Here is a 19,711-nt window from a genome sequence, read left to right on the forward strand (position 1 = left end):
CTACACCCTGCCTTTCCAGGCTTAATATAGTGCTTCAAGGTTGGCAAAGCATTTTCCATATGGTATCTCTTGATCCTTAATACATGTTACTCCTTTTGTGCACTCTACCATGCTTCATGTTCCAGGCAAACTGTCCTACTTACTGTTTCTCTGCACTGGTTTCTCAGCGCTGTAATTATGGTGGGACAACTGGGGCAATGACCTAAGGTGCTGACATTGCCTTCCCCTTCTTCTTCCCCATAGCAGTCCCCTGGACAATCCTGGAGTCTTGTGGTCCTTCTCTGAAATGCACTGTGACTCCACCATTCCCTTTCCTATTCCAGGGTGCTACCTCTGTCCCAGGGCCTGTCTTTCCCCACAAATGAGTTTCCCATTTTTGTGCCCAGAGCAAATTCAGTTGAAGGTGGGGCTAGGGTTTTGGAAGGCACAAAGGATGACCCATTTTCACTCATTCATTCATCCAATAAACATTTATTAAATGCCTACTATGTACTAGGCATTGTGCAAAGTGTTGGGGATACAAAAAGAAGCAAAAGACATTCCTTGCCCTCAAGGAGCTTACAATCTCATGGGATGAGTATATGTCTTACATGTTTGAATGTTTGAGAGGTTGGCGCATGAAGCCCCTAGGATCTGGAGGTTTTCAATGTAATCCTGTTGGTACCAATGGTCCTTTCCATTGTTCAGTTGGGAGAATTCAACAGCATGCTCGTAGGATTCATATCCTGTGACACCCTCTGCTGGAGAATGGACACTAATGAGGTTTGATTGGTAAATCCTCAATCACACTCTCCCACCGTCACCCCCATCCCCACAATGTATTGCTCTGGGTACAAGAATCTACCACCTTACTGTTCCCCAAACTGCATTCCACACCAGTGTCTGTCCCTGGAACAGACTCCCTCTTTAGCCTGGGCTCTTGGCTTACTACAAGGCCTGGATTGTGTCATCTCCTCAGAGAAGCCTTTCCTGATCCCCCAAGTCCTTAGTTCTTCCTTCTTCCTCACATTATATTGTATTCGTTTATCTGTTTAAGTGCTTAATTCCCCCTTGTCCCCAGCAGAATATAAGCTTCTTGAGGACAAGCTGTTTTTCATTTTCTATCTTTATATCTGTAACATAGGAGATACTGACTATGTCAGTTTGTAAGGCGGTAGGCTCCACTGGAGCTTTTGGGTTCCAAAAGCAGGTTCACTCTTGATCTGAGCAGCCAGATGGACAGGAATGGAGACAATGAGGGATTAAATAATAAGTTTTATTCTATTCTCAAGTGGGGTGCTGATAATGGGAGCACCAACTTCTACAGCTTCCTCTAATTACTCTTCTGGCAGGGGCCAGCGAGAATGGGGCAACAACCCCTACGTAGAAGCACAATTCCTGTCTTATTCCCCCTAGATGGGGGCCAGTCGAGGCAGCATAGCATTCCAGTTTGTGCATTCCCCCTAAGCCTCAATGGGGGCTGGCTGAGGCAAGCATTACACTGTCACAGTCCCCACAAGCCTTGATGGGGGCAGGTCAAGGCACACACAGCATTCAATTGGCATATTCCCCAAATCCCCACTCACTGACCAGTTATCACTTGATTTATGGAGGAGCACACAAAGAAGACAATTTGCGAGCAATAGCCTCACAAGTTTACATTAACTTTAGCAATATCCTGATGACTTCGCACTGCGCAGGAGAAATAGGTTATTTACAACTAAACTCAAATGTTTACATTATCTCATTGTTATATCTCACTTTGCAGTTGCAGTAGAATTTGTTTACAATGTGAAATCCTGGGAACTAGTAAATTGTTATGGCCATGGATCCTGGGAACTAGTATTTTGATCCTGGGAACTTTTTTCTAAAAAAGAATAACAAATCCACCTTACTTACAGTATCTTTGCAGTACTTTGCTCTTACTAGGTGTTCGTTGAATTTAACTGAATTGCCAAGTGCTGAAATTTCCACACTCTGGTCCTTTGGGTGGTGGCCTTGAACATATTACTTTAAGTGCAAAACTGAGGAGCCATAATACATTATCACCCATTAACACCCCTGCTAAAATAGTCTTATCAGATCATTGAGGCCTGGTGGGAATGCTCAAGTTAGACTGCTCAGGAAAGTTTTGATGGGAGTGGGGGTGAGCAAAAGATCTGTGGCATAGTCACCCACAAGTCTCAGGCACAGCAGTGGCATCTACTGGTCTCCTACTGCATCTAGGGCCATCTCCAGTTGTCCTGACCTGTATCTTGCCACTGGACTCAGATAACTCTGGAGGAAAGAGTAAGAATGATGACTTTGTACAGCCCTGCCTCATTTAAATCCAATTCACTTTTGAGTCAAGACATCACCTTCCTGATGTCTTTGATCCTCTTCTAGAATGAAGGACAAACAACAACAACAATTCCTAGCACTTAGCACATAAATGAGTACTTAATAAATGCTTGCTGACTGACTAAAATATTTGGGACTATGCACAACAGCAAGGCTGGCCTCATTGCCTCTTCTGAGTCTCACCCCTGTAATGATCTAAACTACAGATACCAATTTCTTAATTGCTATTTGGGGGCAAATAGTCCCCATGAACATATGGCTTTTCCCTTGCCTGATTAACTCTCTCTAAGGTTAGCTGGTTTTCTGACACATTCAAAGAACAAGGCAGTCATTAAAAGTGCACTTGAAGTTTTTCAGAAAACAGTGTGAAGGTGATTTAAGTGGAAATGCCTGCCATTTGGCATTTGCCTTTTACATTCCGCCACTTGAAGTGTTTCTGACAACAACAGCCACCCAGAAGCTTTCTCCAAATTCAGGAAAAATTCAGTCTCCACAAAAAGAAGTCAAAGAGACTGAAGTTATTTATCCTCAAAGGAGGAAGTTTCTCCCTTTGTAAACTTCTCATGAACCAGGTATCTATGATGCTTCCTGATGAGTTGGCTACCGGTTGATGGGGTGTGCAAAGCTCGTTGTCCCCAGGGAGGACCAAATAGAATATTCCCCCAATGGGCCTCCCAGGACAACATATCTCTGCTAACTGGGCTATAGCTACTGAGGCAATGAAAAGAGTAAAGAAGGAGAAAAAAAAAGTGTTCTTGCTTTCTCCCATTTTTTTCTCTTTTCTAGTGAGTACCACTTCTTTTTTCTGTCCACAAAAAAACATATTCCAGGTGTATTCAAATGCATTTTTCCTACAGTGTGAAGCAACTAGACTCTCTCTCCTGGCCTCCAGTCCTATATCACCAACTACCTCTTGGGTATTTTGAACTGATGTCCTGTCAACTAGGCCTCTTTTTTAAAAAAATTTTTTAGGCAATTGGGGTTAAGTGACTTGCCCAGGGTCACACAGCTAGTAAGTGTCAAGTGTTTGGTCTGAGGCTGGATTTGAACTCAGGTCCTCCTGACTTCAGGGCCAGTGCTCTATCCACTGCTCCTCCTAGCTGCCCCTCAACTAGGCATCTTGCAGAAGGGAAAATGCTTCCTTTAGGCATTTAGGTACAATGGAGTCAAGAAGACCTAAGTTTGAGTTCAACCTCAGACACTAGTTTTTTGACTTTGGGCAAATCACTTAACCTCTGAGGATTTTTTCATTTGTAAAATGAGGAAGTTGGACTCTATAGCCTTCAGGATCCTTTCTATTATCCTTTGATCTTAAAATCAATATGCACAGCAGAGAACTCATCCATCCACTTCAGCCCCAAACCACTCTCTTCTACACTTCCCTACTTCTCTCAGGTACCACCATGCTTTCAGTCCCCCAGCATCATACACATGGTATTATCATAGAGTCTTCACTTTTTCCCACCACATATCCACTTAGGTGCCAAAACTTGTCATTTCTACCTTCACTTCTTTCACATGGGTATCTTCTCCACTCACACAATCATCATTCTATCAAACCGCCATTACTTCTTGACTAGACTATTACAACAGCTTCTTAATCGGCTTCCTTGCCTCCTCTTTCCTTTCTCCACCCTATTCTCCACATAGCTGTGAAAGTGATCTTCTTAAGTAAGGTCAGATCAAGTCACTTTCCTCCTCAATAACCTCCAGTGCTTCCTTATCATTTTCACTGTTTGACATTCAAAACTCTTTACAACCTGACCTCAACCTACCTTTTCAATATTATTATACATTAATCCATTTCATTTCTCTATGGTCTAACCACACTGGCCTTTTCACTGATCTTCACACAGGACACTCTTTCTCCCCTCTTTGCAGCTCTTCCCCACATCAGAAATTCATTCCTTTTCACCTTTACCACTCAAGGTCCTGAGTTGTTTTTTTTCATGACTCAGCTCAAGTACAATTCAGTATGAAACCTTTTCTGATCCCCACCCCCAGCCCAGATGTTACTGCCCTTGCCTTCAAAACTAACATGAATATATTTTGGATATATCTGTATATGTATATTCTTATCTTCCCCTTCCCCACACATACACCCCATGTAAGCTCCTTGAGGCCAGAGACCAATTTTTTTTAATCTTTGTATCACTCATACATAGCACAGTATCTGATAGATAATATAAATGCTTATTGATTGATCCCATATGAAGTAAATGTTAGCCACAAACACACATGTCAAAAAGTGAACTTGTTGTATTTCCCCAAAATCCTTCCCTCTTCCTAATTTCCCTGTTACTGTGGGAGGAACCACCATCCTCCTAGTCACATAGGCTCAAAACCTTACTTTTGTCTTTGATCCATCATTCTCTGTCAACCCCCATATCCAATCAGTTGTCAAGTGTTATTGTTTCTACCTTCATAGTATCTCTGATATGGACCTTGTCCTCTTCTCTGACACTGCCACCACCATGGTTCAGGCCTTCTTCACCTCATGCCTAAACTATTGCAATGACCTTCTGCTTGGTCCCCCTGCCTCAGGTCTCTCCGCACTCTGGTCCATCCTCTACTTAGCTGTCAAAATTAAAGTCTGACCATATCACCTGTCCTATTCAATCAACTCCAGTGGCTCCCTATAGCCTCCAGGATCAAAGATAAAATCCTATCTTTGGCTTTTAAAGCCCCCAGTAACAGTGGCCTCTTCCTAACTTTCCAGTTTTCTTATACAGTACTCACCCCCCACACTCTGTGATCCAGTTATACTGGTCTTATTGCTGTTCCTTGAACAAGACTTTCCATCTCCTGACTCTGATCATTTTCACTGGCTGTCCCCCTTGCTTGGAACTCTTTCCTTTACTGTCTCAACCTCCTGGCTCTCCTGGCTTCCTTTAAATCTTGGCTAACATCCTAGCTTCTACAAGAAATTTATTGTAGTCTTCCATAATCTTAAATGCCTTCCCTCCAAGATTATCCCCAATTTATCCTGTACATATCCTTTTACTACATAGCTCTTTGTATGTTGCCTCCCTTTTAGACTATGAATTCCTGGAGAAGAAGGACTGTCTTTTGCCTTTCTTTGTATCTCCAGCACTTAACACAGTGCCTGGCACATAGCAAGTGCTTAATAAATATTAGTTGACTGTTCAATTGACACAAGCTTGCCTTTCTCAATTTGATTAGAATATCTCTAAAGCAGTCCTTCTTGTCCCATGAAAGATCTACCCTAGACTGAGCTCTCTCTTTTTGGCTTCTGAGGTCCCTGGAGAAACTGGATCCTTTTTCCTCTGGGACCTAGTTCCATCTTCTGGACCTTAAATTGAAAGTACACTCTTCATAGTTATTCCTAGATTCTGCCCAGACATTTCCTGCTGTGATTTTTCTGTGGTTCTGGGAACTCAGCAAATTATTGTGTTCCCTTGAGGAGTCGATACTCTAATCTTAATCAGCATCTCCTAGGTTTTTCTCTCACCTACAATCTATCTCTCCTTCTCCCTTCCCTCTATGCCCTCCTCCCTTTCTTTTTTCCTTTTCCCTTTCTGCTCTTTTATTCTCTCTCTCCCTTTCCTCTCCCCCTTCTTACCTCCTCTTCCCTTACTTCTCCCTTCCCACCTTTCTTTCCTCCTTTTCCTTCTCCCTCTTTCTTCCTTCTTTCTCCTTCTCTTCTACTCTCCCTTTGTCTTCTTCTTCATCTTTCTTGCTTCTTTCTCTCCTCTCCTTCCCCTCTTGTCCTTCCCCTTTCTCTCTTTTCTCTCCTACCACAGGATCTCTAAAGGCCACAAGTTCCTTCACAATCCCACCTTCTAAATATGCTCAAAGGGCAATCAAACTGTGCACACCCTTTGATTCAGCAATACCACTACTAGGTCTGTATCCTAAAGAGATCAGAAAAATGGGAAAAAGACTCACATGTACAAATACATTTATAGCAGCTCTTCTTTGCAGTGGCCAAGAATTGGAAATGGAGGGGATGCCCATCAATTGGGGAATGGCTGAACAAGTTGTGTTATATGAATGTAATGGAATACTATTGTGCTATAAGAAATGATAAGCAGGTGGATTTCAGAAAAACCTGGAAAGACTTGTATGGACTCATGCTGAGTGAAATGAGCAGAACCAGGAGAACATTGTACACAGTAATAGCAACATTGTGCAATGATCAGCTATGATTGACTTAGCTCCTCAACAGTACAATGATCTGTCAGTCCCAAAAGACCCATGATGAAAAATGTTATCCGCTTCCACAGAAAAAACTGATGGTGTCTGAATGGAGATCAAAGCATACAATTCACTTTACTTTTTTTTCTTGGTTTTTTTTTTTCCTTTTGGTCTGTTCCTTCTTTCACAACATGACTAATATGGAAATATGTTTTACATGATTATACATATATAATCTATATCAAATTGCTTACTGTCTTAGGGAGGGGTTAGGGGAGGGAAGGAAGAAGAAAATTTGGAATTCAGTTTTTGTAAATAAATGTTAAAAATGGTCTTTACATGTAATTGGACAAAAATAAAGTACTATTAAAAAAAAAAAGCAACTCCACCTCCTGTACCAGTCATGGATTTTTATAGGCCCTCACAGGTCTACAATTCTAGACTGAGGTTTTTCATTACAGCCCCATCTTCAACACCTCCAGCTGCCCTAGATACATCTTCCAAATCCATATGATTTATGGAGGACTTTTCACTACAATGGATTACCCTTGTAATGGGGTACCCTTGTACCCCAGGGACACTTACCTGTACCCCAGGGACACTCACAGGTCCCTGTTTTTTGGTCTGCAATTGATTCAAACTACAGGATCACTGCTCTCCACGGCAAGGGGTAAAACTGTTTCTCCGCAGTGACAATGGGGTGGAGCCTATCCTTTTCACCATCCACTGGCCTGCTCTGTGAACTCTAGACATCCATCTGTTGCCTTTGGGAAGACCACTGGGTCTAAAGGTTTTCCAGAACAGCTCTGGAACTCTTATTGAATGATGCTGTTACTTTGAACTAAAACACTTTATTTTCCTGCCGCAGGTAAAGTCTTGTCTCTGACTACCAATTTCTTATAATCTCAATGTTGTAGTAAAGTCCATTAAATTACATTGGATGATTGTCATATTATCCAAGCAACATAGGTACTAAACATTCCATGGGTGCCATATTGCTGAGAATAATCTCTGTTTGCAAGGCATGGGTTCATAGACAGAGCTAGATGGGACTCTAGGAATCCTGAGAAGACTTTAGGGGAAACTGAGGCCCAGGGAAGTGAAGTGATTTGCCCAAGGTGATACAATTATTAAGTGACAAAAGCAGGATGTGAATGCCAGTGTCTTTTTCCTGCCTCTCACCCTTCCATGAGGCTACAGGTCCCATGAGAAAAGGGACCCTGTCTTATCTAAACTCTATATCTCTTCCCAAAAGGAGATGCGCTCTGCACACAGTAGACATTTTTAAATTGTTTGTTAAATAATAACTCATATAATGTATTAACTTTTGCAAAACACTCCACTCACAACATCCCCATGAGGTATGAGTAGTGTGTTATTAAATGCATTTTACAGATGAGTAAATCAAGGCTCTACGATTTTGAATATTGCTCTGCACACAGTAGTTTAAAATTGTTTGTTAAATAACAACTCATGCTTGTATAATTTATTAAGCATTACAACACATTTTATTCACAATAGCCCTATAAGGTGTGAGTAGTATATTATTATCCCTATTTTACAGATGATGATATTGAAGCTCTAAGACTTGCCCATAGTCACCAAGCTGGTGAATGTTACAGCCAGGATTGGAATTTAGGTCTGGACTCCATAATTCTTTGTACTACACCACACTGCTTCCTTATAAATGTTCAATAACACAGAACACTGGTTATTTTACAGTGAACAGAAACATTTATGTACCAGAGAAAAAAAGAAAATAATCCTAATAGCAAACAGAGGAATTATTGTTACTTAATACCATCTGTAAGATCCACCTCCCTGCTGGTGTTCTCCATTACACTGATAAATTCATTGTTAGAATTGTCACTATGGACTGAATTACCCAAACCCTCCATGGACAGATTTCCTCCCTGATAGAAATCCTCAGCAAGTCTGAGTGTAAGATAGATGCTACTAGTGCAATAAGGCTGGCGGTGGCTCGAAGAGTAGAGAATGCTGAGTCTGGAGTCAGGAGGACCTGAGTTCAAATTTGGCCTCAACACTTACTAGTTGTGTGACCCTGTGCAAGACACTTAACCTCTGTCTGCCTTGGTTTCCTCAACTGTAAAATGGGAATAATGATAGCACCACCTCTCAGAGTTGTGAGGATCAAATGAAATAATATTTGTAAAAAGCACTCAGCACAGTGCCTGGCACTGTATAAATGCATATTTCCTTTTCTCCCTTCCCTTCCCCAGTGATGGAGGCAGAAGCTTCAGCATAAGAGAAGTGTAGGCAACAGCATTAATTCTCTCTGTTTTGTTCTAATTGGTTTTATCCCTGACACTGTGAATAAATTTATATCATAGCAATTGTGTGTTTGCCTCTTTCACAACTTAACAACCATGTGAGACTTTTGTGGGAAGAAGAAATGTTTGGTTGAGGTAGGCCACCTCTGGAAATACAGTGTGCAGGTCAGAGAGCCATGAGATTATCCAAATCTCATTAGTGACATTTTTGGCCATCCCCCAGCAACAGAGTCTCTTGCTAAAGTAATTTCATTAGTTCAGTGGAACTGGTTGATTATTCATATGCCAAAGGTAAAACTCAAAGCCTGATAGAAAATAGGTGAAACATAAAACTTTTATCTATAGTTAAGTATAGATTGGAATTAAAACCAGGAAATATAACTATGACATCTCACTGTTGTTTTAAATGCTGAATTCCTCTTTTGGTCTATATTCTAAAAGTGTAAAGGCCCAGAAATCACAAAACTCTGTTATTTACTTGCCTCACCATTCTGTTCAGGAGCAGTTATCCCACATGGCTACCAGATAGAGGACTTTGGTGGTTTGTAACAATTTCTTCTCATGTGGATGGTGTTTGAGAGTTTCACAAATATACCATTTTTTCCTTAACAAAGCCAGCTTTAAAAAATTTAATAAGAGTAGTTTTATGTTGCTATTGTTGCCCAATCATGTCTGATTCTTTATGATCCCATTTGGAGTTTTCTTGGCAAAAATACTGGTTTGTCATTTCTTTCAGCTCATTTTACAGATGAGGAAATTGAGGCAAACAGGGTTAGGTGAATTGCTGAGGGTTACACAGCTAGTAAGTATCTGAGACCAGATTTGAACTCAGAGGGTGAGTCTTCCTGACTCCAGGTCCAGCACTCTATCCACTGCGCCATCTAGCTGCCCGAATAACTTCACGTGTGATACTAAAAATTTATTCATGAAATTCAGAGCCAGAAAAAGACCAAAATAATGAAAGTGACTTTAGAAATTTTTTTCTAGTTAAATAAACTCTTTTGTTGTCAGTGACAACTAAGGTCCATTATCTCTGCCTGAGTGAGGCAAGTTTGAAGAACAGATGTTCCCAGAAATCTTTGGATAAACAATATCTTCCATGGACTTCCTTACGACAGTTGTCTCCCTACAGTGCCAGTCTCTAGAGAACCAGGAGACATTCTAGGCCTACTCCTCTTGGCGCAATGTGTATGAATTTCCCCTTTCCTCCCTCAGAACTGAGTGCAGGCAAAGGAACCTGTGCTAAATTTGATAATGTCCCAAATCTATTTCCTTCCTGTTATCTCTCATTTAAGCTTCCCTGCTCCCACTACTAATTTGGGAGACTTCCTGTCCAGACCCAGATTTGGTTCTAGATCCTCCACCCATCTCTTAGTCCATTCCAGGGGGTGGACTGAACTGGGATACTAGTGATCCCTTGTCCTCTTCTCAGAGAACACAATATCAACTCCAATGAAGTAAACTTAAAAGGAATGATATTCAGTCAAATATTTCTTTCTTCTTTGGTTGTTACTCCTATAAATTTTCCAGGCCACCCTTCTACTTAATCATAGCCCTTCCTTTTCTGGTATGACATAATGAGCACAGATTTTTTTTTCACTTTCAATATTTTATTGTTTTCAATTACATGTAAACATTTTAACATTTAAAAAAATTTTTGAATTCCAAATTATCTCCCTTCCTCCTCTCCCTCCCTCCCTCCCTTCCAGAGACAGCAAACAAATTAATATAGGTTATATATGTGCAGACATGCAAAACATATTTCCAAACCCATCATGTTGCAAAAGAGAATACAGAATAAAAAAGAAAAGAAAAAATGTGAAAAACAGTATGCTTCTATCTGCACTCAGACTCCATCAGTCTTTCTCTGGAGGTGGATAGTATTTTTTGTCATGAGTCCTTTGGAATTGTCTTGGATCCTTGCTGAGAATAGCTAAGTCATTCACAGCTGATCATCATACAATGTTGCTGTTACTGTATACAATGTTCTCCTGGTTCTACTCACTTCACTTTGCATCAATTCATGTAAGTCTAGGTTTTTTCTGAAAGTATCCTGCTCATCATTTTTATAGTACAATAAGATTCCATCATAATCACATACCACAATTTATCCAGTCATTCCCCAACTGATGGGCATCTTCTCAATTTCTAATTCTTTGCCACCACAAAAAGAGCTGCTATAAATATGTTGTACATCAAATCCATCCTCAGAAACTTGACACTTACTAGCTGTGTGACCCTGGGTAAGTCACTTAACTCTGATTACCTCACCAAAAAAAAAGGCAATAAATAAATAAATATGTTGTACATATAGGTCCTTTTCCTTTTTTAATCTTTTTGGGTACAGACCTAGTAATAGTATTGCTGTGTCAAAGGGTATATACAGTTTTATAGCCTTTTGGACATAGTTCCAAATTGCTCTATAGAATGGCTGGATCAGTTCACAACTCCACCAACAGTGCATTTAGTGTCCTGATTTTTCCATATCCCCTCCAACATTTGCCATTTTCTTGTCATTATCCAGTCTGATTGGTGTGAGATGGTACCTCAGAGTTATTTTAATTTGCATTTCTCTAATCAAATGATTCAGAGCATTTTTCTTGTGACTATAGATAACTTTGATTTCTTTCTCTGAAAATTGCCTGTTCATATCCTTTGACCATTTATCTGTTGGTGAATGGCTTGTAGTCTTATAAATTTGATGCAGTCCTTTACATATTTGAGAAATTAGGGCTATATCAGAGAAACTTGCTGTAAAAACTCCGTTTTCTGCTTTCCTTGTAATCTCAGCTGCATTGGTTTTACTTGTACAAAAACTTTTTAATTTAATGTAATCAAAATTATCCATTTTACATCCTGTAATGCTTTCTATTTCTTCTTTGGTCATAAATTCTTCCCTTATCCATAGATCTGACAGACAAATATTCCGTGCTCCCCTAATTTAATGAGCAAGGATTTTCATGTGCAGAGGACTTGGATTTACTTACTAGCTGTATTTACTTGGCTAAGTGCCTTAACCTCTTTAAACCTCAGTTTCCACATTTGTAAAATAGGGATAAAAATCCCTGTACTTTTTATTTCACAGAGATATTGTTGAGAAAGTGCCTTGTAAAGTACTATGTAGATTTTTATCTATCATTACTTATCACTTGCTTCCTTTAACTGAGCCATACTTTCAAAAACATAGAATGGTCTAGAGATCATCTAACTCAAGTTGCAATTGAACTCACTGAAAACATAGCTGTTTTCTTACTTTCTTTTTATTTATCTGACTTTCTCACCTAATAAAAAAAAACTACCTGATGACTACTAATAATCAAAGAAACACAGAATACAAACAATTGGCAAAAAATAATTAAAAGCAATGAAACTCAATCCCTCCACAAAATGATATGGAAGAACAGATATACTAATTCATTGTTGGTAGATTTGCAAACTTAGAGAAGTTCTCTGGTGAGCAATAGGACAGTATATATTAAAAGCAACAAAAATAATCATACTCTTCTATCCCATAATCCAATTGTTGGGAATATACCCTGAAAGTGCTACCAAAAGAAAACAAACCAAAACAAGGCTACCTGTTCAAAGATTTATATAACAGCATTATATGTAATTATGAAAACAAAAAACTAAAAAAGACCTGGTTGTCCAGGCATAAAGGGATGCTTAAATGAATTATGATATATTAATGTGATAGCATATTGCGTCACAATGCAGACTGGCAAACAAAGTATACAAATAAATATGGAAATACCTTTATAAAATATTTGTTGTTGTTATTCAGTCATTTCAGTCATCTGACTCTTTGTAACCCCATTTGGGGTTTCCTTGGCAAAGATACTCAAGTGGTTTGCGATGTCCTTCTCCAGCTCATTTTATAGATGAGGAAACTTAGGCAAACAGGGTTAAGGGATTTGCCCAGGGTCACAAAGCTAGTGTCTTGGCCAGATTTGAACTCAGAAAGATGAGTCTTCCTGACTCCAGGCCCAGCACTCTACCCACTGTGCCACTTAGCTGTCCCCTTATGAAATATTGCCCACTGAGAAAAACAGAAATAGAAAATGTAGTAGATACTAACTGTAACCACATAAGAGGAAAAATGAAGGATAATGAATGGACAAAGAATCCAGATGGGGACCTGAAGGGAGAAAATGAAAAACTGTTGCAATATCTCATTCATTGAAATTAATTCATTCAATTGTAAAGAGTTAATAAGCAAGCTTAGTTGGTTATATTTATTTTCATGCATTTTGATTAGGCATCACATGTAGCTCTATCTAAGAAAAACTCTATTCTTCTTAGCAAGAAAATGAGAAGTCTGAGCATGGCCATGCACCCTCTCACTGGCCCTCCAAGGCTTTCATTATCTACCCTATTGGTCTTTTTCCTAATGGAATTAAAAAGTTGTAAACCCAGTAAGCCACACAAATATTTCTAACCATCACTGCCACATGAACAGGACTACATTTGGAGAACAAAAACCAATGATGCTGGGAGTGGATTTCCAGGGTTCTGCTGTTTGCTACCACCACTGACTCTGGCATTATCAGTCTGAGAGACATAAGAAGGCCTGGTCTTAACAATGCAGATAGTTCAGGACATTTATCTCTGAGATTGCTCTAGTCTTCATGGCACTTTGTCCTATTTCTTTCCCACCATTAATGGGAAGGAGAAGGGATGCATAATGGGTACAATTCTTTTTTATTATTAATTTATTTATTTTTAGTTTTCAACAATCACTTCCATAAACTTTGAAGTTTTAAATTTTCTCCCCCTCCTTCTCTACCTCCCTCCCCAAGGCGGTGTGCAATCTGATATAGACTCTACATATACATTCCTATTGAACATATTTTCACATTAGTCGTGTTGTAAAGAAGAATTAGAATCAATAGGAGGAACGACAAGAAAGGAGAAATAAAACAAAGAAAAAGAGAGTAAATAGTATGCTTCGATCTACATTCAGACTCCATATTCTTTCTCTGGATGTGGACAGCATTTTCCATCATGAGTCTTTTGGCGTTGTCTTAGATCCTTACATTGCTAAGAAGAGCTACGTCTATCAGAGTTAGTCATTGCACAATATGGCGTTCTCCTGGTTCTGCTCACTTCACTCAGCATCAGTCCATACAAGTCTTATGGATATAATTCTGCTCATGCTTTTTTTATGTTGCTGTGCTCTTCGGTATACTAAGGCACCCAGATACCAACGCTGGGATTTATCTCCAGAAACCTTTGCCTCTTCATTAACCTGTGAATATTCTCAAGTGCCATAAAGCAATCATGTATCCTAAGAACATAAAAAGGCATGATTGGTCACACCCATGGTTCATGTAATTAAAAAATCTATGTCTATCATGGCCACAAAAGGATGTTTCATGGGAGAGAAGAGTTTGTGGGGCAGCTAGATCACACAATGGATAGAGATCTAGGCCTGGAGTCCGGAAGACTCATTTTCCTGAGTTCAAATCGGGCCTCAGACACTTATAGCTTGTGACCCTTGACAATTCATCAAATCCTGTTTGCCTCAGTTTCTTCATCTGTAAAAATGAGCTAGAGAAGGAAATGGAAAACCATTCCAGTATCTTTGCTAAGAGAATCTCAAATGGGGTCACAAAGAATCAGACAACTGAAAATGACTGAACAACAACAAGAGTTTTCCATCATGTCATTGTCTTTCAAATATCAGTGGTACAATGGAAAGAGATTTGGTCTGGGAAGTAGGAGATTTTAGTTTGATTCTTGGCTCTGCAATTAACTAGCTATGGACCTCAATTTCTTCATGTGTAGTCTATAAAATGAGAGAATTGAACCAGTTGGGAGGTATCATGGTTCAGTGGAAAGGCTGTGGATATAGAGTCAGAGGACCTAGATTGAAATTTTAGCTTTGCAAAATTGCAAATTGTGGCAACCTTTTGGGGGGTCTCAATTTCTTCATCTGTAAAGTGAATGAGCTGGATTAAATTATCTACAAAATCATTTTCCTACCTAAATCCTATAATTCAAATCTATTTTCTCTAAAGTCCCTTCTACTTCTAATATTTCATGACTACACAGTTTCTTTCATTCATCTATAATGCTTCTATCAGCTGACTGTGTGGATATGTACAGCACGCCCTCGAGGCTACTTCTCCAACTCTAACATGCATAGGTGGACCAGGTATCCAGAGAAGAGATGATTTACTATGTCCTAAAGATTTCTAGGAGTCACCCTTAGGGGCTAGAGCTTCTAATGATGTTGCTTATGAGCCCCCACCACTGTACTTTTATTGATTATCCTCAATAAACTTTTAGACAAAGTACTTAATAAGATGATATACTAAGAATAGTGGGTACAAAATATTCCCCCCAAACTGAGGGAACACTCCTAATTTTCCCCCACCACTACAGACCCATAAGACACACAAACTTAAAGTATAAAGGCAGTGAGGTACAAATGTGGCAAAGGAGTACCTCATAGGTACCTGGTTACTTAAAGTCTTTTTTTCTGTTTATAAAGTGCTCATCAAGTTCCCCTTAGTTATGACTCTCTTTTGGGGTCCAAAGATCAATGCCTTGGTAGGGCCATCTTAAGTTTGTTGTTCAGTCACCTCCTCCATTAAATTCAACTTCATAAGTAGATGATGAGAGGAATGAATGAACAGCAGTTTTCTAGGAAAAAAAGATCTGATGATTTTAGGGGATTGTGACCTCATCAGTCGACATTGTAATATGGCATCTGAGAAAGTTAATGTGATCTTAGACTGAACAACAGAAGCATCATGGAGGTGATAGTGTTCATCTACATTCTGGTCTAGTCTGGAGTATAGTTTTCACTTTGGGGCATCACATTTTAGGAAGGACATTGATGAAGACTGTCTAGAATAGGATGACTATAATAGTGAAGAACTTCAAGTTTATGTGATATGAGAATCAGTTGGAGCAACTGGAATATTTTATCTGGAGAACAGAACACAGGGACATAACAGCCATCTTTGAGTATTTGAACAGTAGTCACAGTGAAAAAGGTTTAGATTCATTTGTTCTTGGCACCAGAGAGCAGAGCTAGTAGCAATGAGTGGAAGCTATGAAAAGGTAAATTTAGGCTTGACATACGGCCAGAGGATCAGTGACCTGGAATTAAAAGGTGCTTTAGAGGTCATCTAATTCATTTAAATCAATTTTTTCACTTAATAGATGAGGAAACTGAGGTCCAGAGAGATTGTTAAGTATCTTGCCCAAGATCACATACTTAGTAAGTGGAAGGGCTAGAATTTGAACCTAGAACTGACTTCCAAATCCAGCACTCTTTGAACTGCACAAAAGAAACAAACAAAAACTTTGTAGCAATTAGAGTTATCCAAAAGTATAACATAATGTCATAGGAGATAATGATTTCCTCAACACTCTAACTCTTCAAGTAAATGTTGGTTTACCAACTGTCAGATATGTTGGAGAGAGGAATTTTGTTCAGGTATGGGCATGTTCAGAGGGTTTCTGAGGTCCTTCCAAATCTAAGATTTTGTGATTATGTGAAAACCACCCTCCTCTTTTATATCACCTATCCTTTGGCAGAATTCCTCCTATAGTCTTTATTTTTTAGTCAACTTTTTCTGGAGTTTTCTCCACCAGCTTATCTTTTTTAAAGTACAGTGAAGAAAACTATACCTGATGATCCATGAGTAGTTTCATATGAGAATGAGTAACACTTTCTATTTGGGCAGAAAAAATGGACTGAGGAATTATAGATTTAGAGTTGGAGGGGACCTAAATGACCATTAAGTCCAATGCTTTCATGCCGTGATGAGGAAACTGAAGCTAAGAGAGCTAAATGACTTATCCATTGACACAATTAGTATCTAAGACAAGATTGGAACTCAGGTTCTCCTAACTAAGCCTAACATTCAGTCCACTCAGTTGCTTAGTTGCAAAATTGAAAATGTTGCTTACTCTCTTATCCTTCCCAATGTATCCCAATACTTTATTGGCCTTCTTGGATATAATACCACTGAGATATTGATGCTGCATTATAACTGACAGCTTAGAGCCCACCATCTTTTCTGTTTTTGATGCATTTGGAGTTTTACCCCCAATCAATTATTCTGATCAATAAACATTTACGAAGTGTCTATTATGCGTCAGGCTCTGTGCTAGGTTCTGGGGGTATAAAGACAAGAATGAAATAGTTTCTGCCTTCAAGGAGATGATATTCTATTGGGGGGAATATATAACAATCTAATTCAGGTAGGGAAGGTGGCAGTAGAAGCTGGAGAGATCAGAAGCAGCCTCATGGAGGAGATTGGTTTTGGTCTCAACTTTGAAAAGAGCGAGGGATTCTAAGAGTCTATTCTTGGCTCAGCCTGATGCAGGCCGTCCCCTAGTAACTTAGATCCAGTCTTTGAACCAAATGAGACCTTCGATTGTTAATACAAATGGGTTTATTTAGCAAGTGTGTTAAAATTGTATCTCGTTCTGGTCTCCCTGGCCATCCCACTTTCTATTCGTATAAAAAAATGTATAAGTAGACAGTATAAAGTAGCAATAGCAGGAAATAAGATTGTAAAGGGGAACCTAGAAGTCATATAAAAACTATCCCAAAGATCAAAGGAACATCATTTACAAATGATATCATACACAGTATTGACCAAAAATCACATCCTGGTAATATGTGCTAAATCAAGAGAAGACATTTAGACTTGGCTGGCAAGGCCTTTTGTTCCTGTGATATGTAAATCTCAGACAAGTTCCAGATATCAGCAGTAAGACCAGCAAAATACCAAGTGGTGCTGATAATTGAGATGATGTGGATATGTTAACTTTAATGTTTTACCAACAACTTTGAGATGATGTAGATATGTTAATAAACTAACCCCAAGGTGGCACAGATGAGAGTTAGTCTGTTCCCCCAAAAACTGTAAAAATGAAACCTCAAATTCCTGTCATTGCCCTCACCCCCAATCTATCCCAGCCCTCTTCCATCTCCATTGCATCCACGCAGCTCAGTATACCCAACTCTAATCTATAAAAGTGAATGATACTGCACCTCTCTCCCTCCTCATCCTCTTTCCCCACTTCCTGTCTTCCTTTGCAGCCCCATCCCCATGTTGGCTGCCTCGAAGCCCCTTTTCCCTACTTGTTGCTATACTTTCTGTGCCTGTTCATCCCTACATTCTCTGTTCCTTATTAAAGTGTGATTGTAGCCTCACTTCCTGCTGCCATTGTGGTCTTTTCTGTGAGCACCCAAAGAACTAGGCATGCCTGCCCCATTTCATAATTTCATAAATTAATTACCAAATCAGAAAGCATAGAAAGGACACTCAACAAAGGGTGGATCTTAGGTGAATAGGAAGCCACTATCAATATAGCCTGAGTTATTAGGAAGTTGAGTCAACAAGTGACTTGAGCCTTAGTAACCTGAGACGATCAAGTCTTGGGAACAATTTTTTTGGCTTTTAGGGAAAGAATTAGCCTGATCTGGGAGTTAAAGGAGAGCTGCCCTATCACAGAGACAGATGTGAAGAGGGAATATACTACCGTTATTTCCTTTATAATTACAAATCACTAATCCTGAACCCTCCTTGACAACAATATCACAATTCTATCAGAACCCATAGTCTTGCTTCATTCTATAAGTAGAGTGAGGATTTTCCCCCAAACATTTTATGACCATGACAGGAGCCTTCATCCATTTACACAGTCTGATAAAAGCTCCTGCATTTGTTCTTACCTGCTTAGCATTTCCCCATCCAGGAGAGATTAGCATCTATCATTTGCTATCAACTGTGGGCTCCCGCTTCCTGCTCATTTCTAATAATGTCTTTTAAAAATAAGACTGTACTGTATCCCAAAGAGATTATAAAAATGGGAAAAGGACCCACAAGTACAAAAATATTTATAGCAGTTCTTTTTGTGGTGGCAAAGAATTGGAAATTGAGGAGATGCCTATCAACTGGGGAATGGCTGAACAAGTTTCAGTATATGAATGTGATGGAATACTGCTGTTCCATAAAAAATGATCAGCAGGTAGACTTCAGAAAAACCTAAAAAGATTTACATGAACTGATGCTGAGTGAAATGAGCAGAACCAGAAAAACATTGTACACAGTAACAACAGCATTGTGTGATGACTAACTTTGATAGACTTAGCTCCTCTCAGCAATGCAAGGACCTAAGACAGCTCCAAAAGACTCATGATGGAAAATGCTATGCACAGTCAGAAAAAGAACTATGGAGTCTGAATGCAGATCAAAGCATACTATTTACTCTCCTTTTTTTTGTTTCTTTTCGTGGTTTCTCCTATTGGCTCTAATTCTTCTTTACAACATGACTAATGAGAAAATATGTTTAATATGAATGTATATGTATAGCCTGTATCAGATTGCATGCCATTCAGGGGAGGGGAGAAAGGAGGGAGGAGGAGAAAAATTAGAACTCAAAATCTTCTGGAAGTGAATGTTGAAAACTATAAATGAATGAATGAATGAATAAATAAAAGTTAAAAAAATAAAAATAAGATTGTAAAGCCAGCATTGTCAGTCAGAACAATCCCCAGCATTCTCAGTCCTTGAACTGCCAATGGGATGGATACACACACACACACACACACACACACACACAGCCCATATCCCCCTCACATAGCTGTTCCCTACAGCATTTCATAGCCATGTTAGAAAATGAGGATTTGGGGATTTGTCACATAAGACACTGCCAACTCCAGGGACATTCACTGGTTGTCCTCCAGGTCTGGAAGGCTTTTCCTCCTCATCTCGATCTCCTGGCTGCCCTTGCTTCAAGTTACAGCTAAAATTCTACCTTTTTTAGGAAACCTACCCCAAGTCTTTTAATTTCTAGTGCCTTCCTTCTTTTGACTATCTCTAATTTATCCTGTAAAGCATGTATCTACATATCTATAATTATAGATATATAAATATATTTATAAATACTCATATAAATATATTTATACTTAT

At 39.3% G+C, this 19,711-nt stretch overlaps 1 protein-coding gene across 1 annotated transcript in view; it reads right to left on the minus strand.

The window, feature by feature from the left end:
* Nucleotides 1–511: 511 nt before the first annotated feature.
* The window catches only part of RRM2B (ribonucleotide reductase regulatory TP53 inducible subunit M2B), a 127,249-nt gene continuing 108,049 nt past the window's right edge, over nucleotides 512–19,711 (minus strand). Inside the window, exon 9 of the mRNA XM_027849988.1 lies at nucleotides 512–737. Coding sequence (XP_027705789.1) covers nucleotides 684–737 — 54 coding nt within the window. The 3' untranslated portion in view covers nucleotides 512–683. The remainder of the gene's footprint in view (nucleotides 738–19,711) is intronic.

Source organism: Vombatus ursinus, unplaced genomic scaffold (genome assembly GCF_900497805.2).
Source record: "Vombatus ursinus unplaced genomic scaffold, bare-nosed wombat genome assembly UNPS02008961.1, whole genome shotgun sequence".
In the NCBI taxonomy this organism is placed as follows: Eukaryota; Metazoa; Chordata; class Mammalia; order Diprotodontia; family Vombatidae; genus Vombatus; species Vombatus ursinus.